General features: G+C 37.3%; 1 protein-coding gene across 6 annotated transcripts in view; it reads left to right on the top strand.

The window, feature by feature from the left end:
* The window catches only part of LOC126473165 (DNA ligase 3), a 651,156-nt gene that overhangs the window by 454,454 nt on the left and 178,840 nt on the right, over positions 1 to 17,862 (top strand). For all 6 annotated transcript variants that reach the window (XM_050100039.1, XM_050100044.1, XM_050100043.1 and 3 more), the window contains one exon: positions 9,261 to 9,470. In XM_050100039.1, the coding sequence (XP_049955996.1) occupies positions 9,261 to 9,470 (210 nt within the window). The remainder of the gene's footprint in view (positions 1 to 9,260; positions 9,471 to 17,862) is intronic.

Below are 17,862 nucleotides of genomic sequence, written 5' to 3' on the forward strand. Positions count from 1 at the left end.
GTCACAAAAATGAATTTATTTATTTATTTATTTATTTATTTAGATAGTTTACGCCCACATTGTGGCACTAAAATCAAACATAATACAACAGAGTCTACAATGATTAAGTTTAGGTCTTAGTAGTCAGCAATTTCTTCGTTTCCCAAAATTTCTTCATTCACTGTGATCTGGCTGCTCATTCTTATGCTAATGTCAGCAATGGGTATTTATTCTTCAGAAGCAGATTCTCTTCTCTGTGTCGAGTTTGGTGTGTGGTGGTGATAAATTCATCCAGATCACTAGGTACTTCTTTAAACCAGATGTTTTTGGTTTTACTGTTCCAGAAATAGTCAAAAAGTTGCTTCAGGATTCTAGTATTTGGTAGGTGAGATATGTGGTCAAAAAATGCAATCCTTCTTTTCGGCATTCACTTTCTTTGTACACTACTGAATTGGGCAAAAGTCTCCACTGCCCATTAACTTGATGATTTTTACTAATAATTGTTCAGAGTATTCGTCTATAAACTATCTGCTATTTGTCAGTTGTTGCTTGAGTATTTAGTTTGAATAGTGTTTCACTTGCGTATGTTGCTTCTGGTTTAACAACAGAGGAGTAATGTCGAAATTTAGCCTTTATTGAGAGAGATCATTTTTTGTAGGTTGGCCTTGTGGCTCTCTGCACTTGCTGTAGTTTTAATGTTCTACAATCTATTGATGCTCTTTCATTAACATTCCAGGTAATAATCTCACCAAGATATTTAAACTTTTTTACTACTTTAATTTTTTTGATAATTATGGAGTATGATATAGGATGTGTCAACTGGGAAGCTGGGCATCATTTATGTTTTCTCAAACAAAATTTGCAATCTAACCTTTGCCGCTAAAAATTCTGGTTGTTCTATCTGAACCTTTGCTTCATCAATATTGTTTGCCAACAGTGCCAAATCATCTGCAAATGCAAGGCAGTTAAGTCAAATCTTTCTTCTAATCTTAACAGATGGTGGGCTTATCTTGTTTCATTCATGCGTGGTTTACTCCAGCACATAACTGAACAATAATGGAGACAATCCATCACCTTGTCGAAGGCCAGTATGAATCTCAAAAGGTTCAGAGAATTCATTTCTGAACCGTACTCTAGCTCTGGTATTTCAAAGGGTGACTGCGACGAGGTTGAAAAGTTTCTGATGTAAACCAAATTCCTTAAGAATTGACAATAAAGATTCATGATGGATACTATCATAGGCCTTTTTAAAATCAACAAAATTGGTCAGTAGCTTCTTGTTCCTGACCCTTTTATGTTTCATTATCCATTTGAGACTAATAATTTGATTAGGACAGCTTCGTCCATGCCGAAAGCCTCCTTGATATTCACTTAGTTCACCATCAAGCTGTTCTTGAATTCTGAAATTCAGAACCTTTGAAAAATTTTATAAGTAATTTTATAAATAATATCCAGCAGCTATATACCCCTATAATTATTTGGATCATTTTTTGTATAGTGGCTGGACTATTGCAACATTCCATTCATCTGGTAATTTCTCAGTATTCCAAATATTAGTAAGATGTTTGTGTAAGCTCAGAATTATTTGCACATTTGCCTATTTCCAAAGCCCTGCCACTAGTTAGTTCTCACCTGCTGCTTTATAATTCCGAAGTGAGTTAATCGCTGCTTGTACTTCATCTGGATGTGGTGGTATAACTCTTTCTAAACGCGTTTTGTTTCTTGGATAGGGGTCAAATTCCAAATGATGTTCAGGTTCCGCACTAGTTAGTAACTGTTTGAAATATTTTGCCAATATCACTGAATTGTCATAATCGTCATGTGCTACCTTTGCATTTGCATCCTTCATCATAAGAGTAGGTGAAGTGTGTTTCAGCTGGTACTCTTTGAATGTCTGATAGTAATCTCTTGTGTTGTGGTGATTGAAAGCATCCTCAATAACTTTTAGTGAGTGCTTATGAAATTACCTTTTGACCCTTCTAATTTCTTGGCAGTTGATCATCTATCATTTATCAATTCCTCCCTGGAGCTTTCAGTTCTCTTTTGTTGGTCATTTAACCAGCCCTTATGCCTGTGTTGAATCGCTACATTGCATTCCTCATTCCACCAAGGGTTTCTTGCGTTTCCCTACAGGAGCTACATCTTCAGCCAAGACTTTTAATTGAGTGACAGTTGCTTCTAGATTGTCACTTAAAGATATTCTTGATCTTTTGTAATATATCTGATTATTAATAATATAACTAGTGTCATATGATCTCTTTGTATCCAACTTTTGGCATGGTCTGAATCAACATCGATGCCATGCAGCACTTTAACATTATAGATTTCCTTGTGGAATTTCTGATCCATGGCCACATGATCTATCTGGTACTCTCCTAGCTTGACATTAGGGAATTTCCATGTCATTAACTTATGTGGTGTTCTCTTAAACTTTGTAGTCTTCAAACCCAATCCGTTTATAGTGCAAAATTCAATTAACTGTTCACTGTTCTTGTTTGTAAGTTTATGTGCTGGCTATCACCCGACCACAATTCAAAATTGCTTCTCTTTTCCTTTCTTCATATTACAGTCCCCAAGCATAATTTTAATGATATTATGTGGTATGGTCCTTACTAGCTGATAAAGTTCATCCCAGAATTTTTCTGTTCCATCCTTGTCAGTTCTATTTTCAACATTAGTTGGAGCATGAATATTTATCAGTGTGTATCTTTTGTTTTCCACCTTAATTGTGAACAATGCCATTCTTGAGGAATTGTATGAAAAATTCTCAATGGAGTCCAATATTCTATTATGTACCAAGAAACCCACACTGAATAGGGGAACGAGTCCTGGTCAGTATTGCGTAACTCTTGAAGGACTGTGATAACAGTGTTCTGTTGATCTAAGACATCAGTTAAATGTTTCAATTTACCAACGTTCCTTAAGGAATTAATATTTACTGTTGCAAAATATGGAAATCTTCCTAGTTTGTTAAATTTTAGCACCATCTTATGTGGAATATGTTGCATATTTGTTTGTTCATTCATTGCATCACTAGGCCCTCTGACTTGTCTTTGTCCTCTATGTGATGCCCCACTGTATCCAAATGGTGTCTTTGCCTGGATAATCTCATAATGACTGTCCAAACTGGTGGATTCTTTCAATAGAAGACTCCTCATATATGTTTGATTGTTTGATCAATGATCAAGTGTGTGACCAAGGTCAGGGCTTACAATTCCAGATGTGATTTGGAAAGGTGGTGGGTGAATTATGGATGGTAAAAAACGAGATTGATGTGATGTGTGTTTGGTCCACGAGAGCTATTTCATTTTGCTCAAGTCTGCCAGCAAGCTGGTGAGGACCCCCCTATTTGCCACCTGGGGCATGCCACATAGGGGTACACCTCTCCTCCTATTATGACACTGTAACAGGTTGGTGGACAAAAATGAATAATGTGTATAGGATAATTTTTCTTACTCTGTCTGTGGAGATTTTTAGTGTGTCTGATTTTGCAGCAAACTTGGTGCTTGACAAAAAGTCAATTGCTTGATTATTACACATATTTATTTAATAGAAGTCACTATTAGGTTGCACTGTTATCATAATTTACCTCTAATTTTCCATGGTTGCCGGTCATGCAGTCCATCCGCTAAATCTTGATGATGGGCACATATATATTTTAAGATGTCTTGCAGGATGGAAGAAACTACTGCCTTTTCTTATGATTGCAGGCAGAAGTCCTGCTTATGAACGAATCTTTTGGCATAATAAATAAAAATATTCTTGCAGTTATGATGATTTTTTTAATATTTATATTTTCTTGCATTTTTATATACACATAGCATTTACTACACACATTGTTGACACGTGAGTAAAAATTAAAGTACATTTTAATGTGAGATCTTAAACATAAGTAGTACTCTCAAGTGGAAAGAAGAAGAAGAGAAGAAGAAGGGGGGGAGGTTGAATATTCTCTGGACATTGCTCTTCTGTTACAAAGATAATTTTAAAAAGCCTATTTTTGCTGTCTTCTGTGGCAATGTACAAAATTATTACTAATGAGAAAAGGAAAACATTCATGCCAATTAATAATGAGGGGAAAATAAAATGGTATGATACTGGGAGCTAGTTGTTTAGGTATTACACAGGCCCAAATATAAGATCAAGTACACTAATGGGGAAGAACTAAGAAGAATGTTTCAGTTCCAGGAACTCCATGGCTGGATGATAATGTAGATGTTAAAGTGCAAGAACTGACAGTGGCTATACATAGAGAAATGGAGACATCGATACCTATCAACAGAGGTCATTCTAAAGGTTTACCTTTCAACTGGAGTGAAGTGCTGCAGAAATTAGGATGTGAAACAAGAAGAGCCAGAAAACTATACCAGTGCAGCATGACTTGAGAAGAAAGAGTCCAAAGGTTGCATAGATACAGGTATTTTAAACAAGGTTTTAAGGAAGAGTTGTGGAAAACAAAAATGGAATCAATACATGGAGGCTAACTCAGAAACTTATCCCTGGGGTTTATATATAAAATAGTTTGTGAGAAAATACGGTCACCAACAGTCTTATCCACTCTTAGAACAAATGATGGGATGGTAACAAAGTTGGGAATAGTCAGCTGCCCTGCTAATGGAAACACTACTTCCTGATGACAGAGAAGAAGACAAGACAAATGATCAGTGTAGGTTATGGGACATGTTATGGAAAGAGTATAGGAACAACAAACCTGTGTACCCCTTTGCATAAGAGGAAATTAGGCATACAATTTTAAGACTGAAAAAGAAAAAAATCTCTAGGACTGAACAGGATCTCTGCCAAAGTAAAACAAGCCTCATGTGACCAATTAACAGTTACTTGTGTGATCTGTGCAATGAGTGTCTCTTGCCAGGAAGGATCCCTGCACCATGCTTAGTAAAGGACAAGATAAAGATCCAATGATACACAAATCCTACAGACCAATTTGTCTTTTGAATGTTCTCGGCAAGATATTTGAAAAACTATTATGCAAAAGACTACAAGATCACAGACTGCTAGAAGGGATGTTCCCCCACCGGTATGGATTTAGAAGAAGCAAGTCAATTGAAAACACAATTAACAAAGTGATTTTGCTAGTGACAGATACTCATTCTACGTAAGCGATGATGATTGATATTGCTGGTGCTTTCAATAACCTTTGGTGGTCACCTTTATTTGGTTCCCTTAGGGATTTTGAGTGTTCAGAAGTGCTGTATAATTGCCTGAGAGATTACTGCCAAGGGAGACATGCTTTTTTAACATGCCTGGGAAAGAAAAAATGAAGACAATAACAAAAGGCTGTCTGCAGGGATTAGTGTGTGGTCCAGATTTCTGGAATGTAGCACTGTAGCCCATACTACAGAAGTTACATGACAGCAGTAACATAAGCAGTTTGGTGGCATTTGCAGATGACTTGCTGTTCATTGCAAGTGATGACTCCAGAAGAATGTGGAAGATAAATGTAATGTGGTCCTCCACAAACTTGAGGGCTGGTGTCGAAGTGTTAAATTATCACCAGCACCCCCCAAAACGATGTACCTCCTGCTGAAAGGGAACATAATAAGGAACCCTAAAATAAATTTAAATGATATAATAATTAGAAGTAGTGTAGTAATAAGATATCTAGGGGTATTTCTTGACAAAAATTGTAACTTTGCACATCATGTAGAGGAAGCAAGCAGGAAGGGTACCAACATAATGAATAAAGTTACAACCATTGCAAATAGGAAATTTTGGCTTCCCTTGAAGACAATTACAGTACACCCCCAATCTATATTAGCATAAGTTGTAAGGTATGGTGTGAGTGTCTGAGCTCATAGACTGCAGCTAGTGAAGCCAGTCTCAATTATGAGAAGAGTTTACTGAGTCATGCTACTAAGATTAATGGGGGCCTCCAGTACTGGCCCGAATGATGCTTTGTTAGTAGTCCCAGGAATATGCCCACTGGACTTGGAAATTAGGAAAAGGGAAATCTTTTACTGGTTAAAGAAGGGCAATCAAATGGAAGTACGAAGGGTGTTTGGAACTGAGGCCAGTTCGAAAAAGGCAGTAAAAGATTGCATATTACACCTGTGACAAAATGAATGGGACATTTCAGGCACTGGCGGGAGAACATATGAATTTCTCCCTGACATCAGGGAGAGATTAAAGATGATATTTCTTAACCCATCAAGTGGATTGATACATTACCTGACTGGCCATGGCCCTTACGCTATGTATCCATACAAAATCAGAAGACAGATGAATGACAGCTGCGCCTGTGGCAGTGTAGGCACACCAGAACGCACATTCTGGTACTGTGCATTGTATGAAGATGCAGTGGGTGATGGATGTCAGGTATTAAGAATGTTGGAACCCAAAGCACACTAAGGAGTGAGTAGATGTGGTGCATCTTGAATGATATTACAGCTGCAGTATCCAGGAAGGCCAAGGAGGACTTCACAAGGCATTCAGCCGTAAGTCGTCATGCTTCTGTCCAGGCTAGACAAAAAAACGCTTCAGATGGATAGATGGCGACTGAGGTTGGTGACCTCAGAGTGAAAGACTGTCCCAAGAATCTATATTATGTTTGTGCAAGCGATCATCGAAGTGTGGACTTTAAGAAGTAATTGTGGTGGATGGAATGACTCACAATGGTGGAAATGCTGCTGATGTGCTCCAAGTAATGCAGCAGACCTTAGCTGTTGACCAGGGTGGATCCAGTAGCAGAAACAATGACTTAAAAGTTAAATGCACCAAAATAAATGAAGAAACAAAGAACAAATTCTAGTGTTTGTAGTCGATTAGCAGTGGGGTAGTAGGTTAAGGGTTTTAATGTAGTTTTTGTACTAGAACAAGAAGTTGTTGTTTTTTTCTTTTTAATCTTTTTCTTTTTTTTTAAGTATATGAAATGAATAAATAACTTATAACTATTCAAGGAAATGTGATTCGTATGGCCTATTTTAGCTTTTTAGATAATATGCTATAATTATAAAGAATAAATAAATACAAAAATATACTATAGCCCCTCTTTATCACTTGATTAATTTCAGTGTGCATGGGGCATATGCACTGTCATTTTTTCCCATGTTCCATTGAGCAAAAAGAAAGACAAATATGATGAACAGTGGAAAGTATCCTCTGTCATGCAGTTACCAATAATTTCAGGAGTATAGATGTAGATGTAGATGTAGATGTAGAGGCATTCCAGACTCCGTAGGATTCTCCTATTTTGTGGTAATGCACTAGATGGAAGGAAGGAACCAACCTATATGATGGAAAGGTTCCCATACCCAATCTCATTTGCTGACATTCAACAATTTGTATATTCAGGGAAAATGCATATTATGCCCACTAAATATTGGAAGGACTGACAGATGTTGATCACTTGCTGCCACATAATTTAAGTGCGGAGTTCTCTAGTAATTTTCTAGTGCACCAGTGAAAGTACATTAACTTTCTGTGCCACCACAGGCATTGAGTGATTCCATGTTGCTGTACAGGCATTACTTGGGGGTGCTTTACAGAAACCAAATGGAACAGTTATTAGAAGGTTATTCTCAGAAAGGTGGTTAAATATTCTGTTGTAAACCCACTTCTCAAAAATATGTTGAAAACACAGGAAAGGGAGAGCATCAGTAATTCTTTTTTGTGATTGGAAGCAATTTTTTACAGTCCAATCAATATGTAATTTTATGTCAGTCGTGTACAAATAAAAAGAAATAGGTCACACTATTTCTGAACACACAGTGGCCTCATTTTTTCCCAGTGTGTCTTGGTTGAGAAATGGCACAGTATATTTCTCTGCCTCCACAGTGGGGCTCCAGGACACTAAACTCATCTTTGGATTTCCGTTTGTTCATATGCAGCAATGGGCAATGAAAGTTGCTTGATAAATATACCTATGAACAGTATCCATTTAGCCCACTAAATCAGGCCTGTTCACTACTCTGCTCGTGCAAGCTGGCTTGTGCTCATGCCACAGCAGTGAGAAACTGGCCAACTCACAGTGACTACTGGCAGGGGAAGAGGAGAGGGGGGGGGGGGGGGGGGCGCAGAGAGAGAGAGAGAGAGAGAGAGAGAGAGAGAAATTGGAACTATGTAGCTTTGTATGACAAACTGTAGTCAATAATGCTATTGTATGGTCTTTGTTAGGTCTACTGACATGAATCACATTACGATGGGGAATTAATGCCTTCTACAATAAATTTATTATTGTGTATTATTAGATTAAAGAGAAATAACAGTGAAATGAAACTTACATTTCTTTCAATTGATGAAGAAATGAACATGGGACCAGATAAATTGAAGACATGACATTTCTTATGAACGATGCCGATTTATGATGAATGGCATTTTCAGACAAGTTTCAATTGCCATCAACTTGAACTTCTTGACTACATTATTCACATCTTAAATGTAAAAACACTGGATGTCAATGGATACTAATTATTTTGCTTTTTGCTGAAGCATCAATGTCTTGTTCTAGTGTCTGAGCACTGCATATGTGAAGGTGAGCTTTTAAGCTGAAGTCTTCTTTGTGGAAAAAGGTTGCTCATGCAAGTATGTAGGTCCAAACATAGACCTAGTCATAGCTGAAAACTTGTACAGTCATGGATGGAAATTTATGTTCAGGAATATTTTGACACGTATCTCAAGACTTATTGTATTATGAAACTTATCATCAACTGCCTGTTACACTGTAGGTCTATAAGTTCTAACTATAGCTAAATAGACATGTTGTAAAGTCATGTTTGTGTCTCTTACTTTCACTTTGAAGTTTGTAACATGGCCATCATGCTGTGTTTCATTGATTTAAAATGTGCTACTCTCCACTTTAAGCACTGAGCTGTAACTATATATGCTTGCATCTATTGCTGTGGTGAACATAACACATTGCGCTGAAGAAAGCACACTCTTCACTCTTTTCTTATGCTAAATAACACCATTTTACCAAAAGCACTCATTTCCCAGGTTGCGAGAGAGCACTCGTTCTTGCCTAGGTACCCTCTGTACAGGCCTGCCCTAAATGGACCACTTCATGTGTCTACGAATCAAAATTTATCATAGGTCTCATATTTTAATACACATATTAGTGTGTGCAAGTTTAAGTAACTCTAAAGGAGCTACACACTGTTATAGATTATGATTTGCATAAATGTTATCAGTGTGTTGGATCAAAAACATGAACCAATGAAATGTATGATACAAACACTCCCTCATTATTGATATAAATGTCAATGGCCACAGGTCTAATGGATTTTTATTGAATCATGTAATTGGCAAGATTTGTGTTCATCCAGGAATCTAAGAAGACAAGTAACAAACAAGAGGAAATTGTGGACCAAGAAATGAAGGAGGAAGTGAGTGAAGAAAACAATAGTGCAAGGAAGAGATCACTCAGTCCTAACAAGAGAGGTGAAAACTCTGGCTCTGGACATAAAAGAAAATTTGGCAGTAACCAGTCCTCTCCATCTGAGGAGGAACCACGAGATAGCAGTACACCCAAGAAGGTAGGTAATTAGTTCTGGTCTCTCTCTTTCATTCGTGTGTGCGTACAACATCGTACACGCGCACATGCGCACATACCCCCCCCCCCCCCCCCACACACACACACTCACACACACACACACAGTACTTTTTATGCTGCACCCTCTACATGAGAATTTATTGGAGACTTTTTTTTTTATTATAATCTTTATTTTTTAAAACCAAAGATGTATGGGGAAAGTGGTACAACAAGCAAAACAACTTAGACTGCTCTTTTTTTCTTGTTTTGTTGTGTAGTGTTTGTGCTGAACACACACAGTATCTGCAGCAATATGATCATTGGCATCTCCTTTAGGTATCATTGTTTTGAACTGTATGTCATTGAAGTTACCTATGAGTAAATTTGGTATTCTTCTTTTTTATTAGGAAACCTAGTTGTACATGACGTGTGATGAGCACTGTCATAGTCACACGATAGCCCAAATGTGTGTTCTATGTGGATAGTAGATGAAAATTTCATATGGTATAATTCTTTGTGGCAACTCATCAAGCCAAACTCAAGTTTTATCAGAATCCAGAATGTAGGAGAAAACCAGGTCCAACTTTCACTTAAACTGTTCATTATTTTCACAGTCACAAACTTCAACAATGATCAAAAATGAAGAAATTAAAGAACAGTCTATGGCAACTCATGTCTTCTCCATGAAGAGAGTTTCTACATCCACACACAGAAACTACTGTACTATATTTGTCTTTTCTGGTGTGTCACTTGTCTTGTTGATAGGAAGACCTTTAACCCCACTCTCTGATCCCACATTTTGACATCTTGACAATCATCCAACTTGGATAATGTGTAACCACTTGATCAGGTTTGCATAAATCCAGCACATGTTAATGTTGTCCTTGGACCCTCATGGTTATCATCTTCTCGGCACACATTAGCATTCAGAACTCTGCAAATTTCTTGGCCTTCAGCTTTAATTTTGGTCCAATTTGTTTTCATTTTATTGTCGCAAGATCACTTTGTACTTTTAGAGGCCTTTTTCGTATATCAATTGAAGGTAGCATTTTTGTGTGCATGCATGTGTGTGCGCTTGCACGAGTGTGTCCTACTGATACATAATTTAAGCAATGGATCCTTCAAATAGGAATATCGACAATGTAGGAAAAGACAGATTTCTGCTTCTGTAAAGAAGTCACATTAAGTTGCAGACAGACACAATTAAGGACACTTACGTAAAACTATCAGCCACAGTCTTCATCAGTAAACACACACACACACACACACACACACACACACACACACACACACACACACACACACACACACACACACACCTTGCTAGCTTGTGTGTATGAATGGTGTGTATCTCTCTTTTACTGATGAAGGCTGTGGCTGAAAGCTTTATGTAAATGTCCTTAATTGTGCCTGTCTGCAACTTAAAGTGTCTTCTTTATGGAAGCAGCAATCAGTTTTTTCCTACATTGTTGATATGTAATTTAGCATCTTCCCTCTGTTCATTGCATCTTTCTTCAAATGAATTAATAATTTCTTCTGCTAATAATTTTGTAACACAAAGATCAGTCTGTCTGTGCATCTTAACTTCCGTCAAAAGTTGAAATGGTGTTTTTCAACTCTTCTGTGGTATGTTGATTTAAGGGCATATTGAACTGACATATCATTTTCCACCATTTGGTAGGGTTGTCAGTAGTAAGCTTAGCAATGATGGTAGCCAAAGTAAAACTGATTTTCTGAATCTGTCAGTTGGCTTTAGGGGTTCTTTCTTTCAGAAGCAAAGAAAGTCCCTCTATCACTAATTTCTTGGGCTGGATTTCTGAAATTAGTTTTGTGTAAATTCCATCTTGCTAAACGTGTCGGCTGATTTTGTGGTATTCACAGCATACAGCCAGCCAAACTTAGCAAATGCATCAACAATACTTAGAATGTAGTAGTAACCCATGAGAGTTGATTTAACTGTTCCACTATGATCAACTAAAGTATATAGTGGTTCACTCTCTTTGAATAAGGATGAATAAAACTTTCTTTCCTGATTTCTTATTCACAATTAAATGTTTTACACAACTGAAGATCACTCTTCTCACATTGTTGGTAAAATCTGATATATAATAATCCTGTTTTACTTCCTGTTTAGTTCACTTCTCCTTCCTTGTGTACGAGCTTGATGATTTCACATTGTATAATGTGTGGAACAGCTAACACCTCTCTTCCATCACTGAACTTGAAAATAATTCCATCTCTCACTCAAAAGTTTGTGTTAGGTCATTCTTTGAGAATGTTCTTGATTGCTGGCCAACCATCTTCCTTCTCTTGAGCTTTGCTGATTCTAGCTATTAATCTGTATGCAAAACCAAACAATATATGTACACAGCATCTGAATGTCTCATCCTGTAATGAGATTAGCACAAAATGCTGTAGCAATACTCTTGTGAAACTAAAACCCAGCTTGCTGCTCTACATGATACATCTTTTTTGTCCATGGTCTTTTGGAGTGTTGTACAGTTGGTTACAATTTCTAAAATGTATTCCTAGTAAATACACTTGCAGTTTCTTTAAGGTGTTAAAAACAGCCACAAATTCAAGCTCAAAACTACCGTCGTTTTCCTCTTGAAATGTTGCCTTTTTTACTCATGTAAGAGGCTGGAGGGCACTTATCATTTGGTTTGGAGATTTTTGTAATAACACAACTCCAAAGCCTTCTTTACTTGGATCTGTTTGTATCTTAGTTCTGTATTTGTGTTCTAGACTTTGAAAACTGTATCCATTGAGTGACTTCAATATCCCCCTCTGATCTTTTTCTGTTTGGTCCTCAGTAAATCACTCATGGGTTTGGATATTGTAGAGTAATTTGAGATAAACTTTCTAAACTGTCATGTTAGTCCCAGGAAACTTTTTACTGACGGAAAAAAATTCTGTTCTGCAAATTTCCAACAGCCTTCGTCTACTCAGGAGGAGACTGCATTTATCCATACTGTATATCATATCTGAGAAACTCAACAGTTCCCTCCATGAACTGGCATTTTGAAAAATTAATTTACAAGCTATTTCTACTGCAGTTCTTAATCTTACTCAAAGCTGATGAAGTGCCTCATCCTCAATCTTTGCTGGTATTATAACATCATCCACATTGAGAAATACTATGTTCTCTCATATGAATGCCAAAAAACAGTGTCTATGAAGTGCTGGAAAACTGCAGGTGACTTTTATAATTGAAGTGGAAGTTTCTTAAACTGGAACTGCCCTGCTGTGTCACAGACAAAGTATACCTTTTTTGCCTTTGCTCTTAAACATCAAAATGAAAAAAAAATCCGTTATTGAGGTCTAGTGTGTGAAAACCACAGTAACTTATACAGGGCAATCATCACTATTTTTCACCTTTACAACTACAACTGTGCTGGCATATTCAGATGAAATTGATCCTAACATTTAACATAATGAAAAGGACAGTTGTCACTCACCTTATAGTGCAGATGCTGAGTCACAGATAGGCACAACAAAAGACTTTCAGGAAATGAGCTTTTGGCCAGCAAGGCCTCTGTTGAAATTAGACAGAACACACACACACACACACACACACACACACACACACACACACACACACACACACACACAAAGCGCAGCTCAAACAACAGTCTTCATAGTGCCTCTAGAAACCGCGTAAATATATGTCCCAATTTTCACATCATCAATCACAACAGTAGCTGTAAAATAAACTTGTGGGAGACAGTTTTCCTCGAGTGCTATCAAGATCACATTTCTATCTTGTGAACTTGAAGCACCCACAGTCTTATAAACATCATAAATTACATTGGCTGCCACAGTTGTCACAGTCACTTGACCTGTGGCTGCTGCCTTTACATTTGAAACACTTGGTTTGGATCCCAAGCCTCACATTGTGTTCTTGTTACTTGAGTCTCCAGTTGCTGTAACTTTTATTTCTTTTTGACAAAGACTTTGCTGCTCTCTCATAATGCCCCATAGTTGCTTAAATTCACATTTACAGCTCCATCTTGTATCCTATCAGTCACACACTGGAATAGTGAAGCAGTATCAATATCAGCACAGCTAGCAATCTATTTCATTGCAAGGAAATATTCCTGAAGAGACTCTTCTCCTCATGTCTTCTTCCATCAGTGCAGCAGTTTGTGGATCTCTACAGCACTTGCCTTCACATCAGATCATTTGTGCAAAGCTATCTTCAGTGCAGTTCATGATGCAAGACCCTTCTTACACCACGTAAAAAATGTAGCCATACCTTAAAGAATTTTATTTTTGCCCAAATAGGCATTTCCAGTAGGTTCCAGCCCATTAAAAACACAGTTTCCTGTAGCCCAAGATCCTCTTTTTAACAGAATATCTGTTACTGCTGCTAAATGACTTAACAGCACCCTTAATGCTGTGAAATGACAGAAAATTTACATTGATCCTGTGAATGTGGTGAGAACTGTATTCCACTTTTGCCATCTGTTTCTGAACTGGAAAATCTTTTCATCTTCTTCTCCTGTAAATTCTTAACATTTCTCATTTGGATAGCATCTTCTGCCACTACCATAATCTTCACATTCTGTGTTATCATCAACTTTCAATGCGAGTTTGTCAATTTAAGATAAATAACTAGAAATTCTGGTAGTAATTTCATTTTTTGTCCCACTGTCTATACAGAGAACATTGCAGATTATAGAAATTCTGCTTCTGAAAATGGTGCTTCAATAAATGACTTCTTAGCTTAAAGTTCACCTATTACTGATAGAAAAATAAATAAAACACATACTGGTGTGCAAAACTCAAGAATGAAAGTGACTTTCAACACGATATGTCACTGCCAAGTAACACAGTTCTATCAAACTTGACCATACACAAAAAGAACTGCTACAGTCTAATACAGAAGGTAGCTGAAAGAAATAACAGTGAGATGAGATGAGCAGAAATGACACTTTCATTCAAAGACAATAATTACACTGAAGTCACTGTGATTGTTATGGTCCCCTGGACATTACAGAAGACAGGACATGATTCACAATAGGATATGTGATAACCGTGTTAGGGATGCATGTTTGCAATGTGCTCCTGTGGTGGCCGCAACGTTCATAAGTAGTTCTTGTGGTAGCGATTTCCACGCATCCATCACTATGCTTGATGACTGCTGGTGCACATGGAAATTGTACAATACATCTCCCTGATATCTTCCACACCTCTCTGATGGGATTTAAGTTGGGGGAAGGGGGGGGGGGGGGGTCAATGGGCAGGCCAGTCCATTCACTGAATATGCTCTCTGTCCAAGAGCTTCTCCACCTGTGTTGTTTGATGTGGTCACTTGTTGTCACCCATAAAATTGAAATCAGGGTGGAATACATCCTTGAAAGATGCATATGCAAGGAGTACAGTGTCATGACGACACCGAATGGTGATTGTACTATGTTCAAAGATTTGGAGGTCAGTTTGCACATAGTACATTATGCCTCCCCACATTGTAACATGTCAATCATATAGATCACCAAAATGAAAATTATTTTAATTCATCTATGACAGAAAGGAAATTCTTAGTTTTTACATTTTCGATGAGGTCATTTCAACATATGTTGGTTCAAAAGAATAATGAGGTCATCAAAATATATTTGTTTTAGCTGTGTTTTACTTTCATGCTCAGTGCAGTAAGTTGATTTAGCAGCTTTCACCTCACATTATTCAAAGCCCTCATTTTTTGTATCTATGAAGTTTGTTACACATGTTGATGCTGAGGCATTTGTGCTCATGACCAATCTAGGGACCTGCTGAGTTTCACTAGTTTTGCTTACTTGTCTCAAGATATCCCAAGTTACTGTGTAGAGCCCTGGTTCAATCTCTGCCATTTTGTAGTGCAAACTTAGAGCAGTAACATATGATTTTTCTGACTCCTTTTTCTTCTGAAATTTCAAAAAGTGCATTTTTGCACATTTTTTTAAAATTTCTTTATAGCCTCACGGGATGTTTTTTTGTAGCATCAGCTTTGCATGCCCAACATGTATTTGTTATCTGCTTTGATATAACGTGTTATAACATGTTTCCCAGTGCCTTCTTTTTTGAAGAAATCAGATAGAATTTCATACCTGTTAGTTGAAGCTGTAAAGAAGTAAATAAATAAATAAATAAATACACACACTTATTCCAAACATTCAAATAATCTTACTGCAGTTGACTGATACCTGCACAACAAAACTGATTGAATGTACAGCACAATGTACATGTACTGACTAAATTATTTTCTGTCAATACAAACACTCAAAGGCCATTACATTTTCCACTCCTTGGAAAAGTGGCAGTTCTTAATGTCTGTGCCATTATGTTGCAAAACTTGTTGAAGCCTTAAATTTTATCATTAATTTTCCTACCCTGATAAGACATGAATATTAAAAATCTTTCAGTAGGTGAAAATTAAACTAATCTGATCAGTGCGACCTTCATCTGGAGTTCAGTCTGATGACACAGAGTTGTGTTTTAACTACTTAATTGGAGAGATAATTTAATTGAAAATTCATTTACCGATTGTTGCAAAACTTCCTTACCAATCATCAATGAAAGATAGCTCGTATGACTACTTTCACAGTTTGCATGGTTTTTCATGTGACTGCTTAAGCCGTCATTCTCTGAACTCCAGTCTCAAGTTGTTATAGAAAAATTCATTTGAGTAAACCATTCAATATAATTACATCTCTACCTTTTATTATTATATGCGGACCTGCACTAAACCATTAAAACAAATACTTGTTTTATTTTAAACGGTTGTGGTGTGGTTCCCTAACCTGTAGCCTAGATAGCCTGCACCTAAATGTGGCTCCAGCTAGTGTCCCATAATTCTATGATTATATTGCTTCTGGCCTCTGTTATCATGTCTCTAAAATTCATCCACTCCATTTTCTTCTCGTTTACCAACATGCAATTACTGCATCTCTAAACCATCTTTTTGCTTCTCCTATTGCCGCAGAGACCTCCTGCTGTAAATCAGCTTCTTTGTGTCCTTCAATAATAATGCTGTTATGATCTGCTACAATACTGGCTCTACTGCTGACAAGTACATTATTAACCATTTACAGAAATGTACCGATTGGAAAGAAACATTAACAGCAATACATCTAGTATAAAGAGGTAATGATATAAATAAATTGAAAGGTAAAATGGAACAAAGACTACAGTGCTTACTATCTCTTAGTAAGAGATATTATTGTATATCTACCTAATGTGCCTATCTGAATGTATCTTGATTCTGAAACAGTGCATGTAAATACCAAACATGTACAATATAAATATCCACAGCTACTATTTTTCTATTTATTTTTGTATTTATTATTTAGTTAGTAAATTATTTTGCCAACTAATCTTGATGTAGATCACACATATATTCACCAACAGTAAGAAGACATTAACACCCCCCTTTAGATGTCATTGTTTTAAAAACTGTACCTTGAAGGTTTCTACAAAAAAAATTGAATTGTTTCTTCTCATAAGCAGATATTATTATATGTAATGAAATATGTTGAGCACTGTCATAGTTACAAAGAATTTACATGCAGATTCTGTGTGGATGTAAAGTCACAGTGTTGCTGAACACCCCCAAGGGCCGGTGCATAGTAAGAATACTGGCATGTGTGTCGTCTGTTTGATTCTGAAATGAAAACAAAAGTGATGTAGAACTTATTAAATTTGAGTCAGTTTGAGAGAGTTGTAACAGATTACGGACTACAGAAATTTGGTTTATTATGTAGTGAACCATGGACCTTGCCATTGGTGGGGAGGCTTGCATGCCTCAATGATACAGATAGCCGTACCATAGGTGCAACCACAACGGAGGGGTATCTATTGAGAGGCCAGACAAACATGTGGTTCCTGAAGAGGGGCAGCAGCGTTTTCAGTATTTGCAGGGGCAACAGTCTGGATGATTGACTGATCTGGCCTTGTAACACTAACCAAAATGGCCTTGCTCTTTCTGGTACTGTGAACGGCTGAAAGCAAGGGGAAACTACAGCCGTAATTTTTCCCGAGGGCATGCAGCTTTACTGTATGATTAAATGATGATGGCGTCCTCTTGGGTAAAATATTCTGGAGGTAAAATAGTCCCCCATTCGGATCTCCGGGCGGGGACTACTCAGGAGGACGTCGTTATCAGGAGAAAGAAAACTGGCGTTTTATGGATCGAAGCGTGGAATGTCAGATCTCTTAATCGGGCAGGTAGGTTAGAAAATTTAAAAAGGGAAATGGATAGGTTAAAGTTAGATATAGTGGGAATTAGTGAAATTCGGTGGCAGGAGGAACAAGACTTCTGGTCAGGTGAATACAGGGTTATAAATACAAAATCAAATACGAGTAATGCAGGAGTAGGTTTAATAATGAACAAAAAAAATAGGAGTACGGGTAAGCTACTA

This window comes from Schistocerca serialis, chromosome 4 (genome assembly GCF_023864345.2).
Source record: "Schistocerca serialis cubense isolate TAMUIC-IGC-003099 chromosome 4, iqSchSeri2.2, whole genome shotgun sequence".
NCBI classification, from domain to species: domain Eukaryota; kingdom Metazoa; phylum Arthropoda; class Insecta; order Orthoptera; family Acrididae; genus Schistocerca; species Schistocerca serialis.